The sequence below is a fragment of the Dipteris shenzhenensis genome, chromosome 16 (genome assembly GCF_047967505.1).
Source record: "Dipteris shenzhenensis isolate YYH24624 ecotype China chromosome 16, Dip_SZ_1.0, whole genome shotgun sequence".
In the NCBI taxonomy this organism is placed as follows: Eukaryota; Viridiplantae; Streptophyta; class Polypodiopsida; order Gleicheniales; family Dipteridaceae; genus Dipteris; species Dipteris shenzhenensis.
In genome coordinates, this window is record NC_141611.1 from 51,710,656 (window position 1) to 51,734,725 (window position 24,070).

The 24,070-nt window shown below is 42.9% G+C and overlaps 1 protein-coding gene across 5 annotated transcripts in view; it reads left to right on the plus strand.

The window, feature by feature from the left end:
* Window positions 1-12,882: 12,882 nt before the first annotated feature.
* Window positions 12,883-24,070, plus strand: part of LOC147893107 (protein SUPPRESSOR OF GENE SILENCING 3 homolog) — a 51,709-nt gene continuing 40,521 nt past the window's right edge. The window contains exons 1-5 of one of the 5 annotated variants that reach the window (XM_087387331.1): window positions 12,884-13,134; window positions 13,226-13,287; window positions 13,373-13,434; window positions 14,180-14,975; window positions 15,139-16,038. In XM_087387331.1, coding sequence (XP_087243457.1) covers window positions 14,331-14,975; window positions 15,139-16,038 — 1,545 coding nt within the window. In that variant the 5' untranslated portion in view covers window positions 12,884-13,134; window positions 13,226-13,287; window positions 13,373-13,434; window positions 14,180-14,330. Of the gene's footprint in view, window positions 13,135-13,225; window positions 13,288-13,372; window positions 13,435-14,179; window positions 14,976-15,138; window positions 16,039-24,070 lie in introns of all 5 variants that reach the window. The other 4 variants (XM_087387330.1, XM_087387328.1, XM_087387329.1 and 1 more) reach the window with 4 other exon arrangements.

Genomic DNA, 24,070 nt, shown 5'->3' on the forward strand with positions numbered 1-24,070 from the left:
CCAAGGATCAGACGCACCTGACGAGGGCAGCTCACGAGGACCAAGGCCAACAAGAGGAGCACGAGGACGATGACGATGATTCGAATGAGGAGTAGTAGTAGTAGTAGTAGTAGTAGTAGTAGTAGTAGTAGCACTTTGCATATACTTCGCCATGTATGTCATTTTGTATATCGGCTCGTTTGAGCGATTTTGTATCACCCTTTTTGAAAGGGTAATTTTGTAACAAACAATGTTATATATGTTCGACATGTGTATGCTTTTGTTGCTCGATCATTTCATTTGAGCGATTTTGTATCACCCTTTTTGCAAGGGAAATTTCGTAATAAAAAACTTTTTTTTGTAATTACCCAAAAAAAAACATAAGTGGGGTAAAACAGGGCTTGCTATGGCCCTGCTTAGCCCCACTAATGCTTTTTTTTTGTTCTATTAATTGTCGCTATATAGCGACGTTTACTAGAGTCAGTATATAGCGATGATTATCAATGTCGCTATATAGCGACGTTTATGAGCAATGCTTTATAGCGACCGTTCTTTTTCGACACTTTTAACCACATTAATAACGACATTTGCATCTGTTTAAAAAATAATAATGTAAGAAATGTCGGTATTTTCGTCGAAAAAGGGCTTATGCCTTGTAGTGCTAGTGATATCAAGAACCGTATGGAATCCATCTTTGCTACTCGAGCATAAGTCATCATAATCTTGACCGTATGGCTATGCAAATCCTTTTGCAACTAGTATGGCTTTGTATCTTTGAATACATCCATCTGGATTATACTTCACTTTGTATACCCATTTGTTTGCTATGGCCTTCTTTCCTGGTGGAAGGTTGCATAATTCCCAAGTATTATTCTTATACAAAGCATCCATTTCTTCATTCATAGCAGTTTGCCATTCTGGCTTGTCTACTGCATCTTCGAAGTACACTGGCTCTTCTGTAGCCATGATGGTAGTCATAAGAGCATAGTTGGTCATTGCAACCTGAATTGCTTTGCCTTTCTGAGCATATGTCAATCTGGCTATGGTCTGCTTTCCTTAGTAGACCATCTGAGCTGTTGTGACTTTACTTGGGGTGTTGCCGGCAATTCTTGCTCTTCTTCATCAACCTTTTCTATAGATGACTCTGAAGTCGATGCTTCCATCTCCTGTGTATTTGAGGTTTTCCATTTTGATTCCTCATCAAAGATTACATCTCTAGAGATAATGACCTTGTGGTTGATGGGATCATACAACTTGTATGCTTTTCTTTCTTCACTATAGCCAACCATGATGCATTTGCGTGACTTCGCATCCAATTTCCTGTGATGATCATCATACATGTGAGCATATGCTATGTAACCAAATATGCGGAGATGCCCGGCTTATGTCTAGTGAATGCTTCATAAGGAGTCATACCTTGTATCAGTTTGGTAGGAAGTCGATTAAGCAAGTACTTTGTAGTGGCTATTACTTCTGCCCAATACTAATTTGGAAGGTGCTTTTCACTAATCATTGCTTTAGCACTGTCTGCTAAAGTCCCATTCTTCCTTTCAGCTATTGCATTCTGCTGAGGAGTATCTGCACATGTGAATTGTCTTCGAATGCCGTGATTTCTACCAAAGTTCATGAATGCTGAACACATATATTCACCTCCTCTATCTGATCTCATGACTTTGATCTTCCTGCCTATCTGGTTTTCTACCATGGCTTTGAATTCTTGAAATATGGAAAACACTTTAGATTTTCTTCCAGAAAATAGACCCAATAATATGTGCTGTAGTCGTTGATGAAAGTTAAGAAGTAAAGTGAACCATTGATGCTGTGGGTCTGGGCTTTTAACCCCATACATCTATATGAATCAATACCTCATGCACGAGAGGTACTTTTGCCAAAATTGGTTTGCTTTTGTTTGCCAAAGCAGCATGCTTCACAAACTTTTCCAAGAAACTATAGCTTTGGAATCCCAATTGCCATATTCTGATTCTTGAGATCTAACAAGTACTTGAAATTGACATGACCATATCTCTTGTGCCATTTTGCAGATAGTGGCATTTGTTGCAGTTAAGGTGACACGGCTTGCTTTTCTGGTACTATTGCTAGCATTCTGTACAAGCGTCCTTCCTTGACACTTTTTGCTACTAGCTAACATCCTCTGGATTTATCTCTGATAGTGCATTCATCTTCATCGAAGATGACTCAGTAGTTGTGCTCTATCATTTGACCTACTAACAAAAGTTTCTTGCTGAGTTTCAGAACATAGAGTACATCTTTCACCAATCCTTTCGTACCAATGAAATTGTTCATAGGAATAACACATGTCGCTTGAACTAGATTCGGTCTATTCTCTATTGTGTAGATGACATTCTTTTGTCCTTCTAATGGTTTCATCTCTGTGAACCATTCTTGATGATTTGTCATGTGAGATGATGCACTCCTGTTGATATACCAAGGATCCTATTCTACTTGGTCAACTTGATAGCTAAAATCCTCTTTTGGATTGTAATCAGTGTGTCTAGGTACACTGTATCAGTTTGATGCATTTCCTCACTTGCAAGAAACTTTGCAAAATGACTGTGACTAGAATGTCCACCACGATGATTTCCTCTGCTATGGAAATTCCCTCGATTGCTACTGGATTGACTACCTTGGTTGTACTGCCTTTTACGGCAATCTCTTTCATAGTGTCCAAACTTGTGACAGTAGTTGCACTGGATGTTTGACACATTGGTGGATGCATTCCCTCATCCTTGGAATCTTCCTCAATTGGAATGATTTCCTCTTTGCTGATCCTGATGTTGTTGAGGATGATGCTAATGCTAATTCTGACTTTGCTGATTTTGTTGTTGATGATGACCACTTTTCTGGAATGATCTGCCTCTCCCTCTGCCTCTGCTTGAAGCTATGAATGCTTGATCATTAGAATGACCTTTTCGTGCTTGAATAGCTTGAGTCCTGAGTTCTTCACCAAGTAGGACTGACTGAAGTCCTTCTAGTGTTGGAATTTGCCATTAGATGGCAATACTCTAGACTAGATTCTCGTATCCCTCTCCTAGTCCATTGAGGATGACTTGAACCATTTCTGCTGGGTTTGTAGTCTCTCCTACTACTACAAGTTAATTGAGTTCTTCACCAAGTAGGACTGACTGAAGTTCTTCTAGTGTTGGAATTTGTCGTTGGATGGCAATACTTTGGACTAGATTCTTGTATCCCTCTCCTAGTCCATTGAGGATGACTTGAACCATTTCTGCTGGATTTATATTCTCTCCTGTTGTTGCAAGTTGATTGTTGTAGTCTTTTATCGAGAGTACATAAGCATGACCAGTTTCACTGCTATTGCAGAAACTCTAGTTGATTTGGTTTCTCAGTGTGAGAATCCTGGATGTGTTCTTGGACGCGTAGAGAGATGCGAACATATCCCATGCTTCTTTCGATGTCTTGACTGCATTGAGCTGTCCTAGCATGACATCTTGCACATTCTGCTTGATGAAATGATATGTGTGCTTGTCTTTCATATCCCATTCTGCCTGAGCTCGGGCAATGGCAGGATCTACTACAGGTGCAAAAACTATTTGTGTAGCTATATATCCCATTGTAGATCCCACTGCTGGTGCTGTGACAAGAGGTGGAGTAAAGCTACCAGTGGCTAGATCGTCCAATGGTCTAAGTGTAGACCCATCGACATACTCCCATTTGTCATGAAGTACTAGAATGGTCTTCATTCGATATTTTCATGTATCATAATTGGAGTTGTCTAACTTAACAGATGCCTTCAGATTGAGGTTGCTAGTTGTAGACATGGTGCAAGAAATGTACTCAAAGTGTCACGAAAATCACTATATAAATCAACTGTAAAAACACTGATTATGCCAAGTGAAATTTGAGATGTTGGTGAAGATAGAACTATAATATAAACAATTCGATCTGTGTTACAAGGCTTGTGGCAAATGATGCCAGGAATAGCCAAGAGGCTTTACAAGGCTGAAATGATGATGTTCACAATGCCGTGAAAATTGCCGAATACGCTTTACAATGGTGGCATGTGTGTGTGAAGTCAAATCATGTGCTATCTGCCCACTAAATGATCGGCAATGCCTCTAACAAACTCTGAAGTCTACTCACTGAATTGATGAATGTCAAGTTTCAGGTAATGCGATGATGTGAAACTGTATGTGAGCGTATGGACTGACTCTGAGTAGGTACTAGTCGGGAATTTCGGACATGGCTTAGATTGGCAACTTGGGGAGATTCAAAGCATCCCCTCTATGGCGATCTAGTCTACTCTACTCTAGATCTATACCAACCATCGATCAATGAAAGAACAGCAAATAATTCCTTTTCTTTTGTTCTTTTTAAGTGTTGGGTTAGATGCATCGATGCAAAGGCGAATGTGCATGTAGGAAGTGGATTCGTCGACAAGGCTCAAATGTGAGTGTAACTTGCACCGAATGTGTGCATGATGTGACAAGCGTGTAGAGCACAAAAAATCGAGCGACTTTTCTTTTTGGAGCACCCTCAAATTCTTCTTGGATCAAGAGATACAACTTGATCTAGGTGGAGGGGCAAAAGGAGTGCAATGGTACTCAGTGACAATGTGTCACTGTGGGTCACATGCAGTGATGATGTGGCATTGTGTCTAGCAAGAGGTGTGGCTATGGAGCCCTGTGCTGAGGTGGTAGGAGTGGTCACATGCAATGACTGTGGAGCACTGTGTGTGCCTATAGAGGATCAGTGTTGACTAGTCAAAGGATGATGTGGCACTTTGACTTTAACTTACTGACCTGGTAGTTGACTAGTCAAAGCTAACTTGTCACTGACCTAGATGAGGTGGAAGCTGATGATGTGGCAAGTGAGGATAAGGGTGCCACATGTCATAATTTTAACCAAATCTTGCTGTGGTGACCCAACCAGAGGTTAACCTGACCCGGGGTTAACTTGACCAACCTTATCCCTTGGTTGACTTTAGGTCAAATACAGCTAACCATGGTCAATTGACCTTGGGTTAGTCAACTTGTTAGCCCTATCTGCCACGTGTCAACAAATTTGACCAACCCTTAGTGATAAGGTTGGGTGACCTTGGGTGAGAGGATAGCTGCCATGTGTCATTACACAGGGTACCAAAATCTTTCCAAATTCTGACGGAATCAACAAGATTCCATCGTCAGATGGCTTGAGTAAAGAGTGAGCCGAGCTGGCGTCCTTCGTTGGATGGAAGCCTCTCGTGCACGTTTGAAGCCATGTGTGTTGTAGTGGAGGCTGTAGGTGGGAACTCTACTCCAAGGTGGGATTTTGAAGGGCATTGGAGAGGCCGATGCCTGTTCTAGCCTGTTTTGGCTGCTACTTGGTGCTGTTGGAGAAGGCTATGTCAGTTGGACATTTGGTTTGGAGAGCAGGAGCTTGCATGGGCATTGAGTTATGACGACAGCTCGTTGCTGATGGAGCAGAGACTAGTTGGAGGTAGGCGCTGCATGTCGGTGGTGTCTATTGTCAACTTTGCTACTCTGCTAGTTGTCAGAGAGGCAGTTAGAAGCTGTAGAGGCTATAGAGGAAGCACCTGTCAGAGGCTGTATAAAGAAGGCGTTGAAGGTTTGACTATCGTTGGAGCCATTTGTTGGAGAAGAAATGGAGCCTTGGAAGCAGCTGAAGGTGTTGCCCTTTGTTTGAAGTCGCTCGTCTGGTTCAAGGCCCTACATTCAGGATTGGGAGCTCAATAGCGAGTCGCTGAAGTTCTTTGGAGAGGTCACTGAAGTTCTGTGGAGCCAGCTTGTTGGAGCATTTAGCATTGGCACTAGAGCCTTAGGAGTAGAGGAGCCTTAGGAGTAGAGTAGCGTTGGTGCCATCGATGGAGCGGAAGGCCGATAAGGTTGAGCTGGAGCAGCTATTCGATGGTTGAGCTTGGAAAGGTAGTTGCTTTAGGGAGCTTGAAGCTATGTTGAAGAAGGTCAGCTATGTATTGATTGGAGTAGGAGTTGTAGAAGTTTGTTGTAGTCACGGTCTCTTGCGTAGAAGTCACCCTTTGAGGAGGTCTTCATAAAGCCTTTGATATAGAGAAAGGAGATGGAGATGACCGTGAAGTTGCAACTCCCTATCTCTCTCACAAAACCTTTGAAAAAACACTCCCTATCTCTCTCTCTTTTGCAACAAGAACAATATAGATGCTCTCTCTCTCAAAAGAACATAAACCTCAATCTCTCCCTATCTCTATCGATAGAATATCTCTCAAGAAGAATACAAGTAGATCTCTTTCACACTATGATGAACCACTCTCTCACGGAAGAATGAATGGTATAGAGAGTCGAAATGAATCTCTCAATGAAACTCTCACAAAATGAATGGATGCAAATTCCTCTCAAATGGATGGAATTTCTCTATCAAAGAAGAAGTTCTCTCAATGGAAGAGAACACTTGATCTCTCAATCAATCACACTCTCTCATACGGATCGCAATGCCTCAGCAAAAGGCAAGGGAGCTTTGATACCATGACAAAATATGAAGAGGGGAGAGGAGAAGAGTGGAGATGAGGAGAGAGGGCACAGCTAGAGAGCACACCACAAATGACTAACTGTACACTAGATTTAGTTGAAAATGTAGAATATATACAAACCCATTTAGGGTTATGGTTAGGGCATCTAACCCTTTCCTTTATAGCACTCTATTGGGTTAGTGCTATGCACATATGATCACATGATTTCTATGCACACATGATCACATATGACGTTGAGTGTGCTATTGGGTTAGTGCTATGCACATATGAATGCACCACATCTCTAAACTTTAGGAAAGCATCTTTCCTAGCTCTCTTCTAAGTTACACACTCTCCCTTGCCCTTAACATATTGCTCTACATTACAAGATGATTCTCCCTCATTTGTATTGATATCACCTAGCCACTTAGAAATAGCTATCTGCCCCGCACACTTAGATGCAAAGCAAATGCAAAGGCAACATACATATCTAGATGAAGTGAAGGACCTACACACAACCATGATTCGGGCATAAGACATGCACCCAGCCACCCATACACACACACACAAAGGCACACACACAATCACATATGCATGCATGCATTTGCACACACTTGTGCATGCCTACAGACACAATCTCATTTTGCCTTGTGAATTTTGATCCTTTCTTTGTGTGATCTCTTCGTGTATTCTTGATTAGGATAGCTTCTATGGGATTCCTTGTTATATACCATGAAATGTTTTTTCCTTCCACAACTCTTGTCATTAAACGGTCAAGAAAAGAAGTGAAAGGTGGACATTTTAATGAAAATAAAACACTTCAAAAACTGATGGTGAACACAAGGATGGGATCAACTTAGTGCAGGGGATATGATCGTTTCTTTGAAATGGGCTTGGTGTGCCACAAAAATCCTACTAAGGCTTAGGAGACATTACAAAGGGAGGTAGCTTTGTCACAGGTCTCTTGAGTGTCAGATCACACACACCAATAGGAAGAGTAGCCACCATATGGCACTTTTCTTGAGAGCTATCTAAGAAGCGTGACGTGGTTGGTGGGAGCTACATGTGGGGGAATCTAGAAGGATGCAAGTGTGAGTAGATGGCAAACTTGCAGAAGGATGCAAGTAGGGGAAGCTAAAAGGATACAAGTGTGAGAAAATAGTAAACTTGCATATAAAAAGGGAAAATAACTCTACCTTTTCATTCTCTTTCGAGTTTATAAAGATGCTAGAAACTTGAGCGTGAGTTGGCTTGCTCTTGCTTTTTGTAGTGTGTGCATCCTTTGGTATATCCTATTCCTTGTCTTGTTTATTGTTCATTATATTATTGGTTTAGGTGCTATGTGTGTTTGTTTTGTGTGTTTTGTAGTTTTTGTGGTTCGAATGTGTTATTTGAGTTTGGTTTGTGTCTTTTTTTATTGTTTTGTGGTGTGGTTGCATGTTGGTTTGTGAGTTTGTGGTGAATTGTGTGTTGGTTAGTGTGTGGTGTTTTGTTATGCTTGTTTGCCTTTGTGTCGTGTACTTGCAAAGTAATTTTTTGGAGATGTCTTTGGTTTCCTACAAGTTCATTTGTCTTGATTAGCTATCTCCATTTGTGGGGGGGTGTATGGGTGTGGTCTTGTTGTCTACCTTAGTGGGCTTGTGTTGTGAGTTGAGTCCTTTGTGTCCCGGTGCATGCTTTTGTAGGCTAGCCTTTTATATGATTCCAAATTGGAGTTGTAGGATTATAGAGTAGTGACAACATAAGCGTCTCTTAACGACACCATCACTGATTGGTTGTTGCTACCATTCGCAAACACTGGGGCCACATGGATGAGCGAAAGAGGCACAAAGGCACGACACAAATGTAGAGGTGCAATAGAGGACGATAGTGATGTGACATGCAACAAGTGAGGTGTGAGGTGATGTGGCACCGGTGCACAGGCCCAAGCCACTAATGCACCACGTGGCAATGCAAAGGCACGTGGGAGAACACATGACTGATAGCGTGACTAACAAGGTAGTTGTTATGGCATGCGATAGATGGCAAGATGTGCAATGTCATATTGCACGTCAGACACGAGAGAGAGAGAGAGAGAGAGAGAGAGAGAGAGAGAGAGAGAGAGAGAGAGAGAGAGAGAGGGGGGGGGGGGGGGGGACAAATACACACACACACACACACACACACGCAAAACAAATTCATAAATATAATTAAATACATAAATTTTAAAATATGTATATATATAATTATAAATAAACCTATAAATTAAAAAATATGTAAATTTATAAATATAAATATAAATATATACTATGAAATGCTTAAGAGAGAGACAAAACAACAATAGAGAAGCATAACCCCAAAGAGGAGTCACTCAGCTTCTTAATTCCCAAACTTGGGAGTTACAACTATATTCCTAAGGACATTCAGACTAGTCCCTAATCAGGAGAGTATCCACACCACATCTCCCCCCCGAAAGAAGTTCTAATGGCTTTTGAATTTGTTGCTGATTTTGGAACTTGGGGATCATTCTTGAAAAAGGGCTTCATCCTTATTACATGAGCTATAGTTTTAGTTGCTTTGTCATTCCTGTATAACAAATATGTTGTCAGATGAAGCCGTTTAAGAACTGTGTATGAACCCAGCCAACGATGAAGAAAGGATTCATTAAGGCCTTTTTTCTTGACATGATAATAAAGGCTGACTTGATCTCCTTCTTTGTATTCCTTATGCTGAGGATGATCATCATAATGCTTCTTTTGACATTGTTGAGCAACTTGAAGATTTTTCAGAATTGAGCTACGAAGTACATGTTGATACTGCTGTAAAAATGAGTATCAATCAATTACATCCCGCTTAGAAGGTCCAATGTTGATTTTATGTAAATCAGGAGGTAAAACAGGATCTCTGCCATAAAGAGCCCGAAAAGGACTTATACGGGTTGAAGCTTGGACTGTTGTCCTATAAGCATGAAGAAGAAAAGGCAGAATTATATCCCAGTTCTGTTGTTGAGGATCAATATACATGGAAATCATTTTCTTCATGGTTTTATTTAGCCTTTATATTAAGCCAGTTGTGATGCAAACAATTGCTTGACTCCCAAGCAATTTGAAACAACCTGCATTACTTCAGATTTAAACTGAGGTCCTTGATCAAATAACAAGTGCTGGGGGCAAGAATGGTGAACAATAAGATCATCAATCAAGAATTTTGCTATTGTTGTTGTTGTAGCATCAGGAATAGCCCTGGCCTCACACCATCTTATCAGGTATTCAGTTAAGACACGATGTACTTATTGCCTGAAAGTGATTCTGGCAAGGGACCAATGAGATCCCAAGCGACTAGTTGGAATGGGAACTGAACTAAAATAGGTTACAAGAGACCCGGTGCAGGACGATTTGGACTTTTGAATGATTGACATGAATGGCAGGATTTTAGTGTATTCGAGACAAAAATTCTCATTTGTGGCCAATAATATTTTGGACAAAGAATACTCAACACCTTATGTAGTCCCAGATGACCAAACAAAGGATGTGAATGAAAATAGTTGATATATTCCGGAACCAATTTGCAGGGAATACACAGTCAAGGTTGAGAGCCCTGTTGAAGATAATACAAAAGATGATTCTGAATCAAATAAAACAAAAATTGGATGCCTTGGTTTCTAGATTAAGTGTCTGAACTAAGGATGCACTGACCGAGGAAAAGATAGAACCTAAAAGTGTTTGCTATCCCCAAATAAAACAGAAATTAGAGGAGCTAACTTGGTTTCTAGATTAAGTGTCTGAATTGTCTGAACTAAGGATGCACCAACTGAGGAAAAGGTAGAACCTGAATCGAGGAGAGTAAGTACAGTATGACCAAAACAATCTAAAATGACAAAACAGACTTGGCGAGAAGAAGGAAGAGAGGAGGCTTGATAATGTAGATGGGCAGCCTCAGACAACCATCCACTTAAGTGTTTTTCGAAATAGCACCCAGACTAGTAGCAGAAGTTCAGTGACAGGCGAGGCAATGAAGCAAGCATTTGTAGAGAAGTGACAAGCAATGAGCTTGACCCTCTCTCATGGCTGAATCACACTCAGTTTGCTAGGGGTGTCTGGCACCCATGAGATTATTGTCCTAGATATGTAGCATGTCCAATCTGTTCAACCTATCAAGTTGCATTAGGATCATCCGAGATAGTTGGCTCGAGGCGACGCAAAAGAAGAGTTATTTGTCAAGGCCATTAGAGTAACACTCTTCACCATGTTTACCCACATATAAAGTAGCTCCAGTTGCTTAAGCATGCCGAGTTGAGGCAGGATGTTTCTTGAGAGATGATTGGAGTCGAGATTGAGCTTCCTCAAGGCCAAGGTATGTTTATGAATTTGGAGTTGGTTAGCATACATATTTTCTTATTTATTTATAAATATATGTATATTTGATATTTAGATATTTATATTTATAAGACATATTTATATATTGTATTATGGCTATATTTTATAAAATATACTATATTACATATTACAGAATATGTTTAACAATATATTATATATATTTTCTCTCTCTCTCTCTCTCTCTATCATTAATAGAGAAAGTAATCTATATTAAATATTATATAATATATCTTATATTATATATATTAGATTATATAATATATTATATATTATATAAAGTATAAAATATACTACATATCTATATCTACACACACACACACACAAATATTTATATTTATATTTATTTTAAATACATATATCTCTTATATTTATATATATCTTATATATACATTTAGAAAGGACGATATGCACGAAAGATATTCGAGGAGCTTCAGAGGAGGACTATGTAGGTTCAAAGCGATAGGGAGGTTGTAAAATGTGGCGGTCATAGGGGGTAAAAGAGCTAAGATTATGACCACATGGTAGAGTGCATATAGAGAGACACGTAGAGACACTGAGAGAGAGAGAGAGAGAGAGAGAGAGAGAGAGAGAGAGAGAGAGAGAGAGAGAGCAAACATGGAATTGTAGCAATCACACACACACACACACACATACACATATATTGTGCTGAGAGAGAGAGAGAGAGAGAGAGAGAGAGAGAGGGACACACACACACACACACACACACACACACACACATATACATATATTGTGCTGAGAGAGAGAGAGAGAGAGAGAGAGAGAGAGGGAGGGACACACACACACACACACACACACACACAATAATTTTGATTAGTAAATGTATCTCACACACACAGGCACTTATTTCTTTACACACACACACATGTATACTTTCCCAACGATGAATTATTCTTTTATCTACACCTCATGAAATCTCCCCTTTATACTCTTTTTTAAACCACCCCACACACCAAGCATACTAATCCTCCCATACCTCCACTAACCCCTTCTCAACCCATGCTCTCATTCACTCCTTACTCCACTTGTGACTTCAACATTTTTTAAATTATCTAAGAATCCATATGGTTGTCTATTCCTAGGTAAAGTGATAACAAGCCGGGGAAAATAGGCATTACCTGTCTACTCAAACGTAACAATGTTGTTCTAACACCTAGTTTGTTTGGATGGTGGCAGGTAAGTGGGCCCTGACCTTGGAACCTGGACTACTTGAGGATTCAACATATTTTTTCAATATTTTGTTTGTCAAACTCAATATTATTAAAAATTCTTAATTTTGGTGGAAACTTTGTAAACTCTAGTTGTTCCCCATGTTTTAACTTTTTATCCAATTGATGGAATTAATTGTATGGCTCAATTATTGATGGGACTTTTTAATCTAAACATAGACTTTGATTTCTCAACTAGCCTTTGGTCGGGCTAGTGCCATACAATTAATTCACATCCATTGGATAAATCTTTAGCATGGATAATCCCTAGTCATTTTGTGATCCACCTTATTTTTTACTAATTTTTGTATATATTTTATAGAAGTGGTTTACGCATTTACTATTGGCATCAATTTTTCATTTTGACACTTATCATATAGACCCACTTTTATTCACTTATGATCTACTAGTAGGTGGGGAGTAAGTTCGACATGGTGGGCTTCCTTTCCACCATGTGGTCTTACCCTTTGGGTTGGGGGTGGGCGACACACACACACACACACACACACACATACGCACACATACACACAAAATAAATTTGATTAGTAAATGTATCTCACATACACACACACTTATTTCTTTACACACGAACGCACACACACACATGAATACTTCCCTAACTATGATTTATTCTTTTGTATATCCCTGTGAAATCTTCCCGAAGCATTTCCGTGGTGGTGTATGTGATTCCATGTGGACCGAGCACAAAGGACACAATGGGCGAAATGTCCCAAATAGGAGTGTAAAAAGAATTTGTAAGGGTAAAAAGAACTTTTTCAAAAACTTGATTGAAATGTCTCATATAATGTCCTTTGAGTATAATACTACGGGAAGGAGCAGGTAGTGACTAATGATAATTAGGGAAGGTGCTAAAAGTGCTTAGAGTGGGATTTAGGGGTGATTAAGGGTCGTCTTCTCCAATTAGCGGGACGCTTCACATTCAAGGTTACCAAAAGGCCGTGCAATTTCATTGAAGCATTATTATGCTGCATGGAGCAATCATCTCAACCACCAATCCTGTTTCCAATCACCACTTCCATCAATCCATCCCTGCAGCAAGTTTGTAATTTCATCACTCCGGCAAGAATCATCCATTCCTTTTCCCTGTAACTTTGTATGTTCACCCCTGCGCCTCGTATAATCTGTTTATGCTCCTCTTCATCTCAAGCTTTGAGCAGTTTTTGTTTTCATCATCCCAATTGTAGGTGCCCCATTACGGTTCGCTGCTTATAAGAACGATGCAGGTTTCTTGGTTAAAGTATAATCGGTAGGTTCTACTGTCCTTGCATTGTTTTGCTGCAGCTCGCTGCGATTCTACAGAAATTCGTTGGGACTTGCATGCTTTTGCTCAGATTGTGCAGCTTCCCTTGCTGAGGATTGAGATTGTCAAGCTTACTCGGCTGGTAAGAGTTCGGTAGGTCATGTGACAGTCGTTGCAGCCGTCACTATGTCTAAAATGGCTTCCCTTGTGTTTTGAACAGATTTCTGCAGGTTTAGAGATGACTCTCCCTTCTCCCTTTCTGCGTGTAATCTGTGCCGGCTACATTTGTAGTCTGTTTGCTTTACTTTAATGCAGCTTATGGATTGATCTAATTCTTCTTCACGTCTGGAAGTTCTTGTTTAAGCACTCGCTTGTGGAAAACACTCGCCGGAGGGACGGAACAGTGCTCGTGTTGCATACCCTTGCTCCGACTAGGACTGTCATGTCAGCAGGAGTCCTGTTGAGTTGAATGGCAATCATCCTTTCGCAATGCTTTATCGATCTGCGCTCTCTCTCTCTCTCTCTCTCTCTCTCTCTCTCTGCGCACCATTCGTCGTGGATGGACTTGGCATCGCAAATGCTCTTAATCTATCCTTGCACATGACACTTAGTTTAAAGGTTTGGGCAGGCGGCTGGGGGGAAGCGATGTTCTTCTTTTTACGCACCTTCTCCTATGGCTTATGCATGTGTACGTTAGGCTGGTGGTAGAGTGCCATTCGAGTCCTTTGACGAAATTGAGAGGAGATTCCTTCTGTGCGCCTCATTTACCGCAGGCTTCACCTGACCAAGTTTTATTGTCTTTATTTCCTATCTTGAAGCGTCAATGTTGATGAGCCTTTCTGTTATGCGTTTTTTGACTATTGTGTATGCAATTCTTATCGACTTTTCCGCTGTGTAGATTGATTTCGCGTATTCCAAACAAGTATTCACAGTGACGCCTCGAGCAGTTGTTTGGCTTGCTAACCAGATCATGCGAGTTAAAGTGGTGCAGCAAGGACAAAAACTGTGACGTAAGGGTTGATAAAAAATTCAACCAATACACTCCTCTTATGGCGATTGACATTAATACGGGCAACTCGTGGGCAAGTGAAGTTGAAGAGGAACACGAGGCCACAGGGTGGAAAGGCTTGCCTCTGGACACTGCCTCACAAAGCTCTCTAGCTGCTGATGAAGGCGGGAATGATGCCTTAGGAAGTTCTCTACTGGCTTATGAAGGCGGGAATAAGCCCAAAAAAAGCAAAAAAAAGAAAAAGCGCTACAAAGGAGCTGTGGCAACCACAATGGACTCAGGAAGCTGTCTGTCAAATAACTTTGACGATGGAAGAGATAGACAAATGGAACCAGCACAAAATCCGGTGCATGATCTAAAACTTTCTGATACAATAGAAACAATGTGGGCCCCGGATCCTGTCAGTTCAAAAGATGAAGGATGGGAGGTCACAAGCTCTCGAATATCTCGGAAAAAAGATCTGCACAACAGTCCTACTCGTAGAGGTGGGCAGGTGCCACATACTGGCCCGAGGTTTGGACAATCAGAATTATCAGGTTCATCTGGACAAACATACAATGGAAAAGCAAATGTGGGTATTTGGAATCCTGATCAAGGAGTACTCCACCAACAATGGAAGACTTCTGAGACAACTGGTACTGAGCGAGCAAGAAGCTTCGGGGTCTCTAGAGGTGGTTTCCAAAATGTGAGACTTTGACCAGCCTGTTTCTTGTTTGTGCTATCTGTTTGCTTTTAGTGTTGCAGTTTCATGACCTGTTGCTGTTTCTGGTCTTTCCTTCACCTTGTTGGCAGTGTTTCCCCTGGACCTGTTGATCTATTTTTGGAGCTGATGCTTTGGTTGTTTACAGTTGAATGACTGGGAAACAGTAAACAAAAGGAACGCCAACGGATCCAGCCAACCACAAGGGGTAAGGAAGGTGGAGACTCAGGCCTATAGGAATGAGGTTTGGGGTAATAGGCCATCAGGTGCATGTGACTCTTGGACCTCAGCTACCTCAGCTTGTCAGGCTAGTCTGTCTGGCAGTTCAAGTAACCAGAAAGGGAGGCCGACTCGTGTGAGTACCGTGGAAAAACCGGATTCAAACAAGGATGCAAGGAATGGAGAACTTAACCCTCACATCTTATTGAAACTGCTGCCATCTGAAAAAGGAGCTGAGATTGAGTACACTGAATCTGCTGGTACTGCAACATCAGGCACAAGGAAGGCAACAACGGCTGTCTTCCCCCCTCTGGAGTTTCTTGAGAACTTGCCTGATCCTGTTGATTCTGATGGTGCATGCTCAGATGCTGATTTAGACAATGACAGTGATTGGATTGGGAGTGACATTCTGGATTCGGATGCAAGTGATGAAAGTCTTGACACAAAGAAACGCAACAAGTGGTTTCGCAGCTTCTTTGACACACTGGATGATCTTACAAATGAGCAGATAGCAGAGCATGATCGTCAGTGGCACTGTCCTGCGTGTAAAGGGGGTGTCGGTGCAATTGATTGGTATAGGGGCCTCCAACCACTAATAGCTCATACAAAAACCTGGAGAACAAAGAGAGTGAAGCTGCACAGAGAGTTTGCAAATATTCTAGAAGAGGATTTGACTAGACGCCAAGCCGCTGCTGCAAATTTCGGAACTACAAAGTTTGGAAAATGGAAGGGTTTACGCGAAGATGATGAGAGTACAAATCCACTGATTATTTGGCCACCCATGGTGATTATACAAAACACACAACTTGAGTTGGACGAGCAAGACAAGGTAATGAATTTTTATTTGTGGGATAGTTAACTGACTCTTATCATCCTTGCTTCTGAAAGGGCTCAGGAAGGGCAGTGCTGTTGACAGTATAGGGTCGTGGTATCTCCCCTCCACATCTTTGTTCCGGTTATGTATGGGATCTCTATGGTTTTTTGTTTTTAGAGTGGAGTTTTCTGGGTTCGAGATGTGTAGCGCAAAAATTTGTTGAATTTGATCCATTAATGCATCCAGCATGACATTTGAGATTGAGTTGTGCTCTAAAAGAAAAAATTCCAGCAGCTGGTAAGCGGCTCACAGTCTTAGTTGCAGCCTTTGACTTGAACAATGTCCTGCAACTGCCTGTCCTTTTAGCCTTCTTCATCTGGAGTGAGGCCCTAGCGGCCTTGGAGTACATACAAGGTGGATTAATACTAAAATTTGAAACATATTACATGAGATTATTTGAAACCTGGTCTGTATGGCTGACTGCTTTCAGATTTGTGCTTATTGTGGAGGCTCCTAGGATCTCTAGTGAAATTTTAGAGATTTAAACCATAAAAATATATACTTACGCATCACACAAGGGGTAGGGCCTTAGAGATATTGGATAAAGAAAGAAGCAACACCGCATGGGATGTGAATGAGGAGGACTACCCGCTACCAAGAATATATCTTGGCATTTTCTTTATTGAGTGATACTTGACTCATGAATACAATGAGATTCTCAGATTTCAGACAGAACCCAGAACTAGAAATCTCAAAATATGTTGAGTTATAATGTTCTCCTTCAAATTGTAGTTCTAATAATAGCAAAATAAAAATCACTAATACCAGAAGGGCTGCTGCTATATCTAAAGGTGAACCCTGCACACATTGTGCGTGGATGCTTTGGGCTGCAAATATGTCGTGGCACATCGAAGTTTGGAAACACAAGAGGATACACATGCAAGGCAGCTCAAGGATAAGTCTAGTTGATCATATGATCACAAACTCACATGCAAAGCACATGATTGAATATATCAAGATTGAGAAGGAGTCTCTTGAGTCTGACCATAGGGCAATGCCTAGGCATAATGGGGACAAGTAATGCTGTGAAAATAGAGAATTATTACACATCGCAGGTTAAGAATAGAATACAAAAAAGCTCATATTTATGAAAGGGAGATAGAGGCGGCAATGGCACAAGGGAAAATGCCTTCTACAAGTCCAGAAATGAGCAATACATAACAGATATGTTGCTGTTAACATCCCAAAAATGCTTCACTAAGACCAAGGGGAGAAGTGCGGGAATGCCATGTAATCACTGGTATGACCAAAGATTGTAAGGATGCAAATAGAGCCTGGAAAACAACAAACACAACATAGGAGGAGGACAAAGCTCGAACATATAAACAGCTGGTAGGAACAAATTTTTTTTTTTCTCAAGAGAAAACAACTTGAGAGTTTGAGGAGCTGAAACAAAATCCCAAAAAGTTTTTTTAGAAATTACACGGCAATAAAATCCAAGAAAGAAAGAAAGAAAGAAAGAAAGTTTATTAATGTCCACTGGAGACCTAAAAAGGTCTATGGGACAAAAGAGACCTGCTTATACATCAGTACAGAGAGGGCCATAGGCAACCTCCCTGGGAGTATCATCAGATTCCTCCAAAAAAACAAAACACATAGAACATAAAACATAAAAGGAACTAAGTACTAGGCTATGGAGTGGCCATTACATAAGTTTAAGACTGAGGGTCTTTAGATTTTGTCTTAAATTCTCTAATCACTGCAAGACCATCATGATATACTGCCCATTTTCCTGCTTCCCTGGCTGCCCGAACCTTAGCAAGCTCGGTAGCTTTGTTCTTCAGTTGGGTTCTTGTAAGCTCCTCAGCAATCCATATCTTTGTCCCCTTCAGCTTATAGGATTGTTGTAGAATCCTCTTCCTGAGTGTCTTCGAGTTGAAGGTGATGACAACGTGTCCATTCCTAGGCGATAAATAAACTGGGGAAGACTCCTCTTCATCATCATTCTTGTCATCAGTTGGGCTTGCTGACCAATCAATGGCCGGGACTGTTGCCTTGATTCTGTCGATTGCCTCCTCGAAAGTGTCATCCTCGTGCTGCCAATTGGGTCTTCCCCCTATCCGAATCTTCATAGCATTCTCTTTCCGAAGGTGATGTTCTTGGATCTCTGTTTGGATGTCAACCTTGGGTTCAGCTGTCACTTTCACCTGGATAAGCTCTCTAACCGTGGAAATCAGCTGTGACGTTGGGGGCTCAGCTTTACATGTTTGTACGGCTGCTGCAATAATCTCCTGCTTCCCTGGGCCTTCCAAAGCTGTAATACGAGCTAGGGCTTGGGTGAGCTGGGACCTCAGGTCTTGCACTTCTTGGTGGAGATGGTAAATCTGCTCTTGCGGCTTGGTTGGCGTTAGGGGAGGTTGAATCTTATACCTAGAGTACGTTTTGTCAAAGGGAGCAGGGGTTGTGGCTACCATGGCGGAGTAAAGCTTGGGGGGATGAGGGGAGGATGGGCTGGCCATATCGACTATCCCCCTTTTGGCTGGACTAACCCCTTGGTTGGGCCTGGGGTACAGCCCAGCCAAGAGTGGGGAGAGGAAGTGGAGAAGGGCTGAGCGACGGACGAGGGGAGGGGGCTGAGCGACGGGGAGGGGGCTGAGCGACGGACGAGGGGAGGGGGTTGAGCGACGGGGAGGGGGGGAGGGGAGGGGGGGGGGGCTGAGCGACGGGGAGGGGGCTGAGCGACGGACGAGGGGAGGGGGCTGAGCGACGGACGAGAGAGAGAGAGGAGATGGGGAAGAGACGATCAACCACAATGTGGCACAGAAACCGTGGCAGTCGTAATATGGTGGCAATGGAAACAATGGTGCTCATCAGGGTACTTCTTCTATACGGGCTGTAAGTATCCTCCCATCGGCTAGGTGGACTTTGTCTTGTTAGTGGAAAATGAGCAACAAATTGATGAACAAATTGCAAAATGGCTGAGTCGTCACACTTACCATTGTATTTTGTGAAATTCGGCATGTGACCGGGTGAGTGGAGTAACCTTGGGTGTTGTCGAACCCGATGGGGAAGCTGCGCTCATGCTAGCCTACAAGTGGCCAACATCTGTTTGTATTGGAGCAACATGGCTTTCCGGTTGAGTCGGTGCTACTTCTCGTCGGCTTGGGCCATCTTGTCACGTCTAAGTGCTGCCTTCTTTTTGTGCTCCTCGAGCATTAGCAAGAGTGGTTTTTCGAATTCTGAGAGTCCCTTGCCTTATTGAGGTTTTTCCTCCTCCTCAGTTTTTTTTTTCTTTGAGCTTTTTCTAAGTCTCCTCTAGCTTCTTGTCTTACATGCACCCCTGCACTTGGGTGCAAGGTGACACATTGGCTACATCGACAAGTGTATTATAATTCCCAAATAGGAGATTTTTTCGTATGCTGTGACCCCTTTGTGAGCCCTTGTCTAGGGACAGTCAGGCACAAGCTACGTAGGTAAGTCTCTCAGCCTTAGGTCAAGTCGGTAGTCAGTTCTTGTTCACTAGTACCCACTGGAGAATAGTAGGTTAAGTGTTTCCATCTTATAGTTTAGGTCTTAGCCTAGGTTAGGAGTCCCTTTAGGGTCCCCAAAGGCTGGACAGGTAAGCAGGAAAGGCAGCCTGCAAAGGCTGCCCAAAAATTCCCCTGGCAATTGAGCCAGGGAGGGCTTTTTATAGGCTGGTTGTAGGCCATCGAGTCTGTAAAACAGACTGAGTCAGTCTGTTTACAGACTGGGTTGGCTCAGTCCAGCGCTATAAAAGGGCCCCTTGGTTGCCCTGTTTTCTCATTCAGTTTGCTCTTGCCTTCAGTCCTCCTACAGCTCCACTTCAGCCTCCTGTGCAGCCCCTGAGATCCTCAGATCTGGCCTTGCTCTAGCCTCAGTCCCTTGGCCATCAGTTCAGCCTGATCTGAAGGTGACCACGCAGCACAATAGTTGGAGGTTTGAACCAGCAAACGGAGAGAGGTTTGGACACTGTTTCCTCAGCTTTCTCAGCTTTCTTTTATAGTTTACACAGCTCACTCTCAGCTCTATATTTCCGTCATCTCTCAGTTCTCTCATAGGATCTATCACTTCTAGCTTTTCACTCTCTCACTCATGCAGTAACCCTGCATTCCGCTAGACAGCACAAGCCTCTTCCTTGCCTTGCAGAAGCGTCCTACATCGTCAGTGTGGACAGCATCAAGGTCTCGGTATTGGTCGGCGTTGCCTCTCAAGTCTTTGGGTCTACTATATGTGTGCACAGTGAGCTCTTCAGAAGCGTGTTCCGTGCTCTCTTGAAGAGTGTTCTCTGTATTTCTCAGTTCTCCAAGTATAAAGCAAATTCTCCCTTGATTGGGGGAGGGGGCCCTCAGTGGGTACAGGGACATAATCGGTTGTCGACTCTACTCTCTCTCTACCCTCATCTCCTTCCTCTCTCTATGGTAAACAACGCTCATTCCTCGCTAAAGGTTTAAAGGTCTTGCTGTGAATTACACGATCAGATAACCGTTGCATGTTACATTGATATCAGAGCTTCGGTTTGTATCCAGCTTGACTACCGTGAGTGTATGGTTGTGCTGAGATCCGAAAAGGACACACAATCAAGCACCATGGAAGGGTGAGGAAAAGATTTCAACCGTGAAGACTTTGAAGAGGAGAAAGACTACCAACAAGATATGCTTTCGCCAAATGCTCAAGAAGTGATGGCGAACCTTCTAGAGCAGAATCGTGTCCTGCTGCATGAAGAAAGCAGAAGACAGCTGGACCGGAGGAAAAAGAAGCAGAAATGCCGCTAGAAGAAAGAAGAACCATAGATTTGAAAAATTGCTCTTGTTGATGCGTGAGGAATGCAAAAATGAGGAGGCACTGCGACGCGCAGAGCTCACCCAGGCAGAGAGGCAACAAAAGCTAGACCGAGAGGCGATGCTTCTTCAACACAAACATATGTTAGCCGCTATGCAGGCAAGTTTGAGCGCAGCGGCCGTCTCTGCCACAGCTTCGCCATCGACAAAGGTAACACCACTCACTCGGTCCACTCCAAATTTTGTTAAGTATGATGGTAAGTGTGATCATTCATCAATTTTGCAATTTATTCATCAGTTTGTAGCTCATTTTTTGTTAGCACGGATTCAAGATGAGCAAGATAAAGTCCACCTTGCAGCTCCTCATCTTACAAGTGAGGTGGTGACTTGGTGGCAGCATTGGGTTAGTAAGCATACTGACCCAAAAACGTTTAAGACGAATTTCGTTTGGGCAACGTTTGTGGCCGACCTCAAAGCCCGTTTTCTCCCACCCCAATATATGCTTAACCTGGGGGATGAGTTCGCTCGTCTCTCCCAGAATGGTTTGTCTGTGTTGACATACAGTAATAAGGTCATCACACTGGTGCAACAGTTGGGCGTGACGGAGAGCGCCAAGATGAAGCAATTCACTTGAGGTTTGGACACGAACATACGTTTTATCATTCGGAACGTCGACCCGTCGGATTACGAGCGGGCGCTGACTCTCGCATAGAATCAAGAGATGATGTTGAACGGGGGAAAGCCCAAGCAGGTCCAGAAAGATTCCAAAGCCCCGCAGCAGTCAAACAACACATTGGATAAGGATCATCAGAAGGACAACCAGTTCCAAAAGAAAGACGGCCAGGCATCTGGTCAAAAGAGGGAATCCAAGCCAAAGATGACCCCGGATGAGACGGCTAAAGTGGGTATTACAGGAGGCTACGACGAGCAGAAGTGATATCACCAAGAACATTGCTGCTTTCATTGCCACCACATCGCTGGGCATGGCAAGAAGGATTGTCTGAAGTGGCTTGTCGAAAAGGATGCGAAAGCACCTACTTCGTCCGTCGCTAATGTATTGGCTCTTCCAGCTCTACCTCCATCCTTAGCTACGAATGCCGTCTTCCTTGCTTTGAATGCCGTTCCCACGGTGGTCTTTCAAGGTAAGAAGGAGGGCGACTTCTCAGATTAAAAGAAGGCGCTCATTCGAGCGTATGGCACAGCTAACGGGCATCAGTTTATTATTCTTTTCGATATGGGGAGTTCAGAAGATGCCATCTCCCCTCAGCTTGCCAAGACAGTGGAGTGTACCTTGGTGCCTCACGAGCTTGCAGTGGACGGGTTCACGCTTGGCTTGCGCACACACATCATGCATAAGGCCATCCAGTTCCCTTTTTCAGTTCAGAAGGCCATGTTTACGCGGGATTTTATATTGACTCCTTTGATGGGGTGCGACATGATCCTCGGGTTTCAGTGGTTCCGTGAGCATGTTCTGACGCTTGATTGGCGGTAGGACACCTTCACGATTGTGGAAGGTTTACCTGAGCCCGTCGTTATACGCGGTGATTAGAGCATACGAGGGATTCCATTAATCTCTCATATTCAAGTAGGTCGTGCCGTCCGCAAGGGTGCCATGTGTGCACTTGTCTATGTCCAGTGGGTTTCTTTTTAGAGATAAACAGGGCCGTGGACTTAGATCAGTTAATTATTGACCCTGAGGTGATGCAGTGGGTCTGAAACACAGCCATGATGAGGTTTACATCCTCAGGAGAGGCCCGCACCAGGGAGTTTGAATCATCAACGAACAATTGTAAAACTAGTGGTTGTCCCAAGCCTGGGGTCTTGATAGGATTTAAGGAGCCCTCCTTAATCAGTTTTTCATAGAGGGCCATTAGAGGTTCAGTTATTAGTGCAACAGAAGCAGTGCAAGTGGACACCCTTGTCTCACTGACCTTAGGACCTCGAATGAACCGACCTCTAGCCCATTCATTAAAACTGCAGCAGAGGCATTTGAAAAGAGGGCTCTGATTAGTTTGATGCATCTTTCTCCAAAGCCCATAGCTTGTAACACCTGGATTATATAACCCCATTCAATCCGATCATAAGCCTTGTGAAGTCTAGGTTAGCAGAATGAATTCCTCTTTTCTTACCTGGGCAAATTCAATGGCAGTCAGGACATTCAATATATTATCTGTGATCTACCTGCCATGAATAAACCCAAAGTGTGCTCGAAGATCAAGAGGATATCTACCACCTGTCCCATCCTAGCCCTCTGCAACTCTTGTTGAAGTATTAGCTGTTGTGGTTGCTGTCGTGCACGATCATGAAGTTCGTGCAAGTTTCAACACACCATGTTCCAGCTCACTGTGAGAGGAGAGGAAAAAGTGGAAGGGGGGGGGGGGGGGGGGCAAACAAGGCCCTCCTATGCATGGAAGCCCTTGTAAATAACAACTATGGAATTTTGACTTTTCAAGGGATCTTGCACGTTAAGTAATCCGTGTTCGTGCGGCGGTGCACTAAAGGCATGACAGCGCAATGCCTACCTTTACATTAAGAATGAGATCTACACACCTGACTGACTAACTCAAGAGTTCAACGGTCGGTGTGCAATATTCCTAGGTTGCTCCTCCAGCACCAGGTGACGTCAACAATTTAGAGTTTGAGGAGGACAAGTAGGGCAAAGCCTCCTTCTTGACATGCTCTTCTGGTTGAGCAAAGCACTTGGGAGCATTTCATCTTCGCGATCAATGGTTGTGACCCTTGGAGAGAGGCGGAGTTCTCTAGACTTGTAGGCCATCTTCTGGTGGTTCTAGTGATGCCCTATAGGCCATGGTATGTGCCTTGTAGGCATAGATATAGGCACTTATAGTTTTAGTGCCTTTTAGGCCACATAGGACACTTAGTCCTATGTGACACCTAGGACACTTAGTCCTAGGGTCTAGGTCTAGCTACAAGTACCATGTACTTTTTTTCTTTCATACTCAAGATTGACGTGACGGTTGTTTCTTTCGACTCTTTGTACCTTACACTCGCTCTTTCATCTAATGATCCTATAGTGGTATTAGAGCTACGGTTGACTCGTCTCCCCTTCGGATTTGTACTAGCGCTCCTCCATCCGTACAGTCCGTACAACTGTACAACAGGCGCCGTACACGGATCTGCATCGTCGTACAGCCATACAATAGGCGTCGTATGCGTTTCGTATTGCTCTTCATACTTGCGTTGTACACTGTACTTGTTCTGTACAAGTATTTGCAAAGTACATTGTG